Raw genomic sequence first — 10,773 nt, 5'->3', positions numbered from 1 at the left:
ATATTTTAGAATGGATTTCTTTTTAGGTACAAATTGGACTAGATGGGTCCCAGAGGATCTTTCCAAAAATGAGTAATTTATGGCGTTGTGATAGGATTAAAACAGCACTAATTGTTTTAATTTGATCAAAATTTAGCATGCTGATTTTGAATGGAGATGAAGAGGTGAAGAAAAGAGAAAAAAGAGGCAATATTAAGAGAATTGGATGAGATTCACTTAAATCCCAGGTCTTCTGATTTCTGAAACCCAATGTCCATTGCCCAATATCACTCAGCTAGGGGACCTTAGATGAAGATGAGTAACATGAATCTATTAGTAAAGGACCTGAAGGTCCTTCTCCTCAGCAGGTGGGAAGGATCTAGTGGAATTTTGCCTTCAAAGTTAATTACCCTTATTTAAATGCTGTATCAGTTCTGATGAGTTCTAAGGCCAAAAGATTCTTGATAACTAGGAGAGAAAAACAGCCGGTAAATGGCTGAAGCAGGACTAGAACCCAGATCTTCTCAATTATAAGCAAGAACTTTTTTGTTCTAGAGAAAATTAACAAAGAAATTTTGCTGTGGAGCTGTAAGGAATTATCTATTTTTATTTAGCCTAATGTATTCCTTTGTAATAATTCAAACTTTTTTTTAATTTTATTTTATTTCACAGAGACTGGTTTGTTTGATCTTGGTGCAGTTTTCCTGACATTTTGTTGCAATTCAATTGGCATTTCCAATGGCCTATTGCTACTGATCACCTAAACTAAGTGATTTATGAATAACCGTCTCTCTCCTGGGCTGTTGCTTCTTACTATCAGGTTGAGTGGGTAATGTCTTCTTCGCTTCTGCTTCCATAGCCAAGAATAATGATTTACAGAGCATTGAAATCCGGACAATTGAATGCCTATTGTAAGAGGCTGCAGCTTGTGCTTGTGCTTCTTCATCTTCTTCTAAATCCCCTGTTTCTAATGCTATTCCTCTTTTTGGAGGTCTTCTTCCTCTTCTTTCTCCCTCTTCTATCATCTCTTCTTGTTCTTTTTCTTCATCTTCTATTCTCTTTCCATGTAAAACCTCAGATCCTCTTATGTTATAACTAGATATTTTTGATTTAGATTCTGAAACGGACTTAATAATTGTACATGATTCACTATAATGAGCAATGTTGAATGGGATGGCACAAAACAGTAAGTCTGTAGGCTGTAGTTTAAAATCATTGTCTGGCCGAGTGATCACAAACCTGTAAAAGAAATCAGAGTTGAGACTTTCACCAATCCCAATAGTGAAGCTATGTTTGAAGTAGGCATTGGCAATATTTCTACACAGTTCAGTAGAATCAGGGGAACATGATTGTCAGAGGGGAAAAAAGCTCATTTTTAACATTAAGATAGAAATTCAAAACTAAAGGGAAAAAAAAGAATTTCCCTTTTTTGATGGACACCTGACCATTACATTCTCATATCCAGTAATTTGGTTGGAGACTTATTGGGCATCTGGATTCTAGCATACAGTGTCAAAAGATGCAAAATGCTCATCACTGAGGAAAGAGTCCCAACTGGTAAGGTCAGAGATAAAAATGAACAAAATTATGCAAGTCTCAAAGCTTCTAGGTTAAAAAAGGGATTATCCATTGTCTCTACTTTAATCAATCATTTACTTTAAAGATTCACCCCATTTTCCCAGTTCTCCTTCCCCTTTAATTCATCCCTTCAGCAACTTCTCTGTCTTCTCCAAACCCAAGCAGTTAGTTGGTTTATTCATTAATGACTGGAATTGAATTTAAACCACTTTTTCATATCCAGCTGGGCAAATTGTATTTTCAGAGCTAGGATACTTACCTTCTTTGAGTTGGATTTTGGATTTCCTCATCTATCAGGCGATATATGCCAAGGCATAGGATTCCAAAATTGTCCAATGACCCACAGAAGACCTCTCCAAAAGTATCCCTAGCCTAGGGGAAAAGGGAAAGCCCTATTGTTATTGGATAAATAAACCAGTAAACATAAATTTATTTTGACAACACTTGGTCTCCTTTAAAGCAGAAGTGGTAGAGGTAGTACATCTGCTTCCTAACATCACAATTTGAAGATAGTTAGTTATTTAGTCTAGTTACTAATTTTTAGAATCCTTCTCTGTCCAGTTTTATGTCCTGCCTTCTAGAGATGCAAAGAAAACTAAAAACAAATTGAAAAACAAAAACCCAAAGACCCAGTGCCTGCTCTAAAGTATATAACAATCTAATGAAGAAAATAAAATGCAAATAATTATGTACAAGCAAAATATGTCTAGTATAAATTCAAGATAATATTAAAAGGAAAGCTTTAAGATTAAGAAGGATTGGGAAAATCTTTTTTTATAGAGGATAGGACTTTAGCTAAGATATGAAGGAAGACAGGAAAGCCAGGATGGAGAGAGTTCTAGATGTGTGTGACAGAGAGTGAAAAGTACCAAAAGTGAGGAATTCAAGAATCATCAAGGAGGCTAATGTCACAGGATTTCAGAATATATGGAGGGAGGTGGCAGAAGATAATGTTCAAGAAGATTGGAAAGAAAGGAAAGAAGAAAGTTATGAAGGGCTTTGAAAATAGAGAAGCAGAATTTTATATTTAATCCTAAAGGGAATAGGAAGCACAGGATGCTATTAAATGAAGGTAGGAGAAAGGACATGATGTTAGTCAGATCTGTACTTGAGGAAGATCAGTTTTACAGCTGAGTAGAGAATGAACTGAAGTGGGGAGAAACTTGAGGTAAGTAATACAACTACTAGGCTATTTCAATAGTGCAGCTATGAGGTAATGAAGTCCTTTACCAAGCTGATGGAAGTGTCAGAAGAGAGAAATTATATATAGGACAGAAATGATAGGACTTGGTGATAAAGCTGAGATAAAAAACAAAAATCTTTAACAGACTTGAAAATTTGATTTTCAAGTTATTAAATGAGTTTGAGTACTGAGAGATCACTAGGTCATATTGTAAATATTTTACAAAAAGGCATTATTACAACACCATAGTCTCAGGTACTCCCTAGAGCCCAAATGAATAAGAAAGTTAAAAGACTTTTAAGTAGAAGTAATGGTCCTTAGGGTCAACCAAATCTAAGAGTTTCTCTCAGGTGGAAAAAGGAAAGAAATCTGAACACCAAAATTCAAAATAATGTTCCACTGAGAAAGAATGAAATGAAGAAGTGATCCTTGTAAATCAATGTGATTTTTCCCTGACAGCATAAGGAATTTCAGGATGTCATGTTTTTCTAGATCATAATTACTTATTGGCACATATGCCAATTCAGTTGAAATATTCTGAACTAAGGAAATTATGAAAAAAGGAAGCAAAACTGAGATTTAGTATTTCCTTTCACTTTGGGGATTTAGTTTCAGCCTCTGAAATTAAAATCCAAAAAACACAGTAAGATATGAACTCCTTGAAGTTGGGGGTTGCATTTTTGCCTTTCATTGTATTATAAGTACAGTGCATTGTATATTATTGTTGTTGTTTAGCCATTCACTCATGCTAGTCTTTATGACCCCATTTGCAGTTTTCTTAGCAAAGATGCTGGAGCGGTTTGCCATTGCTTTCTTCAGCTTATTTTACAGATGAGTAAACTGAGGCAAGTTGGATTAAGTGACTTGCTCAGTCACACAGTTAAGTAAGTATCTAAATTCCATTTGAACTCAGATCCTCTTGGCTCCAGGACTGACATTCTATCTGTTGCACTGCCTAACTGTCCTACCTTGTACATAGAATGTGCTATATAAATTCTTGTTGGCTTACAGTAACTTTGAACAAGCTGGAAGCTGTATGCAGAAACCCACAGAAAGAAATGGTGATATCTTGGAGCCTGTACCTTGCACCAGAAGCAAGCTGTTCCATCTTCTGCTGTAAATTTTCTATTATTTCCCCAAAACATATCAAGTATATATTTTTCACATTCTACTGGATTCTATTCAATATCAAAAAGTTGAGAGATCACAATATCCAAGTGTACCCCAGGGCCACAAATATTTCTTTTTCTATTCTGGTTCCCTAAATATGAAAGTGGATCTGTTCACATTTATCAAGGTCACCCAATCCCCTTTGGCATCTTTATCTCCTGATTTCTCCATAGCTCAATGGATTAAACAAACACAGAATCAGCCTTCCTAAACCACAATATCAGTTAAAATACAAGTTTCCCAGAAAACAAAGCTAGAAAGAATTGGTAAAGAATTGCAGGTACTTTGCACTTCTTTTATGCCCACCTTCCTACTAATACATCAATTTTTTTTGTTACCACTCTATATGAATAAATATTTATTCATTAGTTATTCTGATCTTGAATTAAAACAGTTAAACTGATTGTTTTCAGATACCATCCAGACTGAGGAGAAAGGGGAAATCGATAAAATAGTAAATTTTTAAAAAATAAACTTACAGGAAGTTCCAATAACATTGTTTGGTTCAAGGAGAGAAGAGCCAGCTTACACCGTCCTCTTCCAATCAAAAGTGAATAAATGCTATCATGAAAGTTATCACAGTCCTTTTCATCATTTGGCTCCATTTCATAACTCAGCCCACCTGTCACTAGCATTTGGAGTAATTCTAGGACACGGTAGTTGTAGAAAGCCTGAAAAAGATAGACATAGGCAAGTGAAATCGTGAGCAAAGAGCTGATAACTGACTTGTAGAAATTTAGAAACTGAGAGTCTGGGTAGAAATTTTTTAAACCCACCTTCCCCAAATCATCATTATCCTAACTCAAATACCAACTCTTCCATGAAGATTTTTTTATATCCCTTGCTAATATACATCTTTTCCTTATTGGATCTCACATACATGTCTTAAGTACTTATCCTATTTTCTGTTTGGGATATTTACATGGGCCTTACAGCTCCTTTTTTAGACTGATGGGCACTTATGTACTCAATGTTTTATGCTCATATTCTTTCTCCCCTGACTATGAGTTCCATGAAGGTAGGGGCTATATCGTATCTAAACTTTGAACCTTTCCCTGTTCTCAGCATCATGGTCTGTACCCAAAAAGAGATTGATAAAAGTGTTTACTGAATTGAATTTGATTTCCAAAAAAAATTTTAAATTCCAAATTGTATATAATACTATATTAAACTAGATACAAAGGAAATCACAGTGATTAGTATCTGTCTTAGACTAGCTTATACATTAAGTAGGAAATATAAAGGAAAAAAATGACTTAGAGATAGATAGACACTAGCTCTAAAAGATTTCACAAATTGAGAGAGAATTATTCTTAAATATATTACAATTTATGTTATTACTTGCATATTTGTTCATTTTTTATCCTTTATTAGATTGTAAATTCCAGAAAATAGCAATTTTGTCCAATTTTACCTATATTTTTCAAGTTCCTGGCATAATGCTTTGTTCATCATAAATATTCAATGTATATTTTATTAACTGAACTGAAAATGCAATTTTTCTCACTCTTCCCCTACAAGTTTGCATTAAAAAGAGGACTTGGTCACTTTTTTTTTCTTCCATCTCTCTGTCGCATCTTCATCAATCTGTCTGTCTCCTATACTCATTTCCCTTTAACAATGAGAACAAAAGCCCTTGAACCAAGCACAATCAATTAAAACAAATCTTTACGCTGGCTAAATCTAAAACCATGTATCAATTTCATTCACTTTTCTATACCAAAAGTGCCATGGAATTGCTGTTATTCTTTTGGTTGATCAAAGTTATCAAATTTTTCAAAGTTGTTCTTACAATAAACACAGTTCTCAATATTCAACTGTCTATATTCTGCATCATTTCCTATGGATCTTTCCATGTTTCTCTAAAACTCTTCATTTTGTTATTTTAATACCATAAAATTCCATTATATTTATATATAATTATTTGTTCAGTGTTTCCCTAATAGATACATATTCTGGTTTCCTTTCCACTTTCTGGCTCCAAGCATGTTTCCCATGCCTGGAATGCTTTTCCTTCTTCTCTACTGATTTCTCTAGCTTCTTTTAAGTCTTAACTCAAACCCTACCTTCTACAGAAAGCCTTCTCCAACCCATCTTAATTCAAATAACTTTGTTTTAATTATTTTCTATTTTTCCTGCATAGTTTGTTTCATGTATATATATATATATATATATATATATATATATATATATATATAATATATGTATATATTTCTGTGTGTGTGTGTGTGTGCTATCTGCCTCATTGGATTAAAAATTCCTTGAAGGTAAGAATTTCTTTTACCTCTTTTTGTATCCCCAGTTCATATTTTCATAGTGCCCAAACACATAGACACTTAATAAATGTTTATTGACTGATTGATAAATTGTGCACATAAAAGACATTAAAAAAATAAATGGGAACAAGACCCACATGTAGCTGAAATCGCTATATTTATTTTTTGACTATTTAGCCCAGAATTCATGAGCAGTATCCTATCAGGTACTGCTTCATCTATATAACATTAATACATAAACCAATGGGCCCTCTCTTTTAATTCATCTGCAGTTTGGTAGGTTTAATGGTCAGAAAAGCTATTTAATGAGTATATGAAATTATAAGAAAGGAGGAAATAATGCAATGTTCTTGAGCAAAAGAATTCAATGCAGTTACTCATTCTCCATATTACTGCAATAGTTATACTAGAAAAATAATTGTAATAATATATTTTACTTGTATGGCATTCCTTTTCTCCCTCCTTTCCTATAAAAGATAATATTAAATCAGAAACAAAATAACTAGCTATGAAAAAAGCATTTTAACTTGAATATGTATTTTTTTAAAGCATGTCTTTTTTGTGAAAGTTAAAAGTCTCATTTCCTAAATCAATTTTTCTATAAATAGAACCAGTAACATCACATTTTTATGGATGGTGTTTCCTTTTTTTTTAAATGGTTTCCAAGAGAATGCTGGAGATCTGATTGTCAAATTTTCATTGTAAATGAATCACAGCTGCTCATAGGATGTTACCGGAAGGCTGGGGACTCACCAAAGCCAACTTATCTTGCCTTCTAAGACTTATATTCCCTTTCCACATCTGCAGATTAGAAAGCAGAATCTTTCAGTTGCCTGCATCATTCCTTTAGAATTAAAATCTTTGATGGTGAACATTGGTTGGTCTGTTGTCACGCAAACATGAGCCAGAAGGGAGAAGGACCTAGGATAACTTATTTAAAAAATGCAAACTATCTTTCAAAAATTTTAAATTTCTTCTACTTTTTTTTTTCCAAAAGAGATTGCCCAACATTAAGTCCTTTAATTATTTTAAGTGGGGATGATGGTGGAGAGATTTCTCTGTGTATATAATCTTTTAAGGTATAGATAAGCTTTTTTCCATATTTTTTCTCTTTCTTCTTTTCTTGACAATGGAATGCAGCCTAAAGCAGAGCAATTGATTGCCATTGGGGCCAGACTTAATAACTGATTAAGACTGTGCTCATTTCTTTTCGTTTAACCAAAATTCAAGGCTGTCTTTTTGACTAAAATTAAGAGATATATTTTCTTATTAAAATAAATTTTCATCATGAACATTCTATAAATCAGAGTTTCATTTATTACTCTGTTGGTTGTCTAGTATTAAACACTAAGAAAGTTAAGGAAAGGGAGAAAATGATAATAATTTTATATTTGATGTAAAAGGGCATTATGCAGAATTTTTTTTCAGAGAAAAAATTTACCAGCCTACCCCCTCTTCTGAATCCATGGTTTATGTATAAAAACTTCACTAAATGTAAATAAAATAGGTATTCATTGGAATTGTTAAAGGAATCAAACACATATACCTACACATTCATCCATCCATACACACACTCACATGTTTTATGAAACATAAAGGTTTTTTTTTTACTCAAATCTGAGTTTCTCCCTCTTGTGTCTATATGTTTTCTGAATTACTGATAAATTTGATCTCTCTATGGAATTCTGATTTTGGAGATCTCATAATTTGAAAAAGACAATGAGAAAGGCCCTGCATCCACTGTTGTTCATATGTTTAATACAGCATTCCTTGAGACCAAAGATCCTTAGTAGCATTCCATGGATTGTGGTATAATCTATTCAAGTAGAATCAAGGGAAATGAAAGGAAAAACACTGATTGAATACTTCCAAAATGCAATGAAAGTGTCACCCTTCTATTTCTCCAACTTAATCTCTGTTTTCAAGACATCTCATAAGGGAATATGATTCTTTTGCTAATTCCCCTTTGCTCTCCTGCTTCTCAACTCATCAAAACCCAGATGCATGCTTATGGAATATGCTCCCTTCCACCCCACCCTCTGCCAGTCTTAAGGAACCAAGACAGGGATGAATGGAATTATTAAATTCTGTCTAAGTCCAAAATCCGATTAAGATCATATGACCATATTGTAAAATGATCAAATATAATGTGGTTAGTGTAATTCCCTACTGTTTAAAGTCAGGGTTTATATTCCTGCGTTATCCCAGAGTACTCTGAGGGATTTTGCATTTTGCATACTTAACAGAGGAAGATTTTACTTTTAGAAGCAGCATTTCTTCATATTTGACATCAAAAGGATCATATTTCTATGCTGGGGGAAATAATGGGATTTATGTGTCACCCTTATGCTGGGCTTTCTTCTCTTCTCATTACAGCAGATTCAGGTGTGCATTCTGCCTTTATTATGGAAAATCTCTAAGTTGCAATGTGCTTTAAATGCTTTAGGGCCTTTAAAATTCCAATATATGAATACTTGCTAAAATAACAGAAAAGATGTGAATCTAAATGGAAGTAGCTGGAAGACCAGTACCTGTAGACTGAGAGCTATCTCAAGGGTAGATTAGCACTTAACACAATAGACAGAAATCCTTGAGCCATCTGGTGTACATTTAAAAACCAAAAATTTTTCCAAAGGAAATTCTGTAATGAGGCAACCTGGTTCTAGAGTACTAGAACCCATGGTACCTGGATAATTCCAGCTCTGCCATTAATTTACAGTATGAACCTCAAACAAGTAATTTCTTCTTTGCTAAAAATAAATGGCAATGACAATCCTGACCAAGATGAATTAGCCCCAAATGAAGAGGTTCAGAACTTTTCAAGTACATTCATATAATGTAAATGGTGGCAATTAAGTGGGACAGTAATTGGAATGTTTGATTTGGAGTTAGGAGGACCCAAGTTCCAATAGGGACCCTTAATACCTCTTAACCTCAATGCAGTTACTCATTCTCCGTATTACTGCAATAGTTATACTAGAAAAATAATTTTAATAATATATTTTACTTGTATGGCAAGTACAATTTTCCCTCCTTTCCTGTAAATATAACCTCTGTTTGCATCAGTTTCCTCAACAATAAAATAGGGAGAATAATAGTACCCACCTCCCAGGATTATTGTGAGGATCAAATAAAATAAATTAATTATTCAATAAGCATTTATTTAAACATTTTCTATGCATCAGGCTCTATGCTAAGTACTGTACAAGCAAAGAAAGACAGAAGGTAGTCCTTGCTCTCAAGCAGTTCATAATCTAAGGATAGAGACAAGCAAATCTATAAATTCACACAAGTTAAATAGTTGGGACTTGAAGGCAGCCAAGAAATCTAGGAGGCATAAATGAAGAGGGAGAACATTCCAGGAATGAGGGACAGCCAAAGAAAATGCCTGGAGCCAAGAGATGAAGTGTCTTGTTGGTAGAACACCTCGGCAGTCAGTATTCTTGGATCAAAAAATTATTGGGTTATGGGGAAGTTTTAAGGTGTAAGATGATTGGAAAGATGGGAGGGAGAGGGACTCGATCAAGAAGGGCTTTGAATGCTAAAGAGAGGGCTTTTTGTTTGATTTTGGAGTAGATAGGGGACCACTGATGTTTACTGAATAGAATAATGGTATGGTTGAACATTCACTTTAGGGAAATATCTTTAGCAGCTGAATCAAGGATGAATTGGAGTGGGGAAGATGTGAGGAGGTCGACCTACTATCAGGCTACTGCAATAATCCAGGTCTAAGGTGATAAGGACTTGTTTTTGAAGAGTGGCAGTGAATCAGGAGAGAAGGGAATGCATTTAAGAGATACTTTGAATGTGATATTAGCAGATTGTGGCAAAAGACTGGATATGGTGGGGTAAGAGTAGTAAGAGATAGTAAGGTGAGAAAGGTTCTTAGGAATCAACTACTTTCAAATTCCATTGTTATAGACAGACCCAAGAGAATAAATGGCACATCTAAAATTGCACAGGAAGTAAAATGAGTCAAAAATTTTCCCAAATCCATTGCTTTCCAAGAATATATTTAGACTCAAAACCTTACTATTTCCAGAAAACCAGGAAGAAAATTAGAGTGGATAGTTTTTTTTTCTAGAGCTAAGAACTTAAATCTTTTTCTTTTACATTCTTTCCATCTTTTGGCTCAGAGAACTGTCTCCCTTGTACTAATATAGTCTCCCTGGACTCCCCCTTTATTAATGGCTGTACTTTTATACATACCCCACTTATTTATTTATTTATTCCACCCCCACCCCTAACTATTTATTTATTTATTTTCATTAAATAACTTTTTATTGACAGAACCTATGCCAGGGTAATTTTTTACAACATTATCCCTTGCACTCACTTCTATTCCGATTTTTCTCCTCCCTCCCTCCACCCTCTCCCCAAAGATGGCAAGCAGTCCTATACATGTTAAATAGATTGTAGTGGATCTTGGATACAATATATGTGTGCAGAACCAAACAGTTTTCTTGTTGCTCAGGGAGAATTGGATTTAGAAGGTATAAATAACCTGGGAAGAAGAACAAAAATGCAAGCAGTTTACATTCATTTCCTAGTGTTCTTTCTTTGGGTGTAGCTGCTTCTGTCCATCCT

The 10,773-nt window shown here is 34.2% G+C and overlaps 1 protein-coding gene across 3 annotated transcripts in view; it reads right to left on the bottom strand.

Moving 5' to 3' along the window:
• Window positions 1–487: 487 nt before the first annotated feature.
• KCNU1 (potassium calcium-activated channel subfamily U member 1) overlaps window positions 488–10,773 on the bottom strand; it is a 281,023-nt gene continuing 270,737 nt past the window's right edge. For 2 of the 3 annotated variants that reach the window (XM_031950682.1, XM_031950683.1), the window contains 3 exons: window positions 4,390–4,581; window positions 1,817–1,929; window positions 488–1,218 (listed from right to left, as the gene is read on the bottom strand). In XM_031950682.1, coding sequence (XP_031806542.1) covers window positions 729–1,218; window positions 1,817–1,929; window positions 4,390–4,581 — 795 coding nt within the window. In that variant the 3' untranslated portion in view covers window positions 488–728. The remainder of the gene's footprint in view (window positions 1,219–1,816; window positions 1,930–4,389; window positions 4,582–10,773) is intronic. The other variant, XM_031950684.1, reaches the window with a different exon arrangement.

The sequence above is a fragment of the Sarcophilus harrisii genome, chromosome 2, assembly GCF_902635505.1.
Source record: "Sarcophilus harrisii chromosome 2, mSarHar1.11, whole genome shotgun sequence".
In the NCBI taxonomy this organism is placed as follows: Eukaryota; Metazoa; Chordata; class Mammalia; order Dasyuromorphia; family Dasyuridae; genus Sarcophilus; species Sarcophilus harrisii.
The sequence above is the reverse complement of the archived record's forward strand: the minus strand, read 5'-3'. Positions and strand labels throughout refer to the sequence as shown.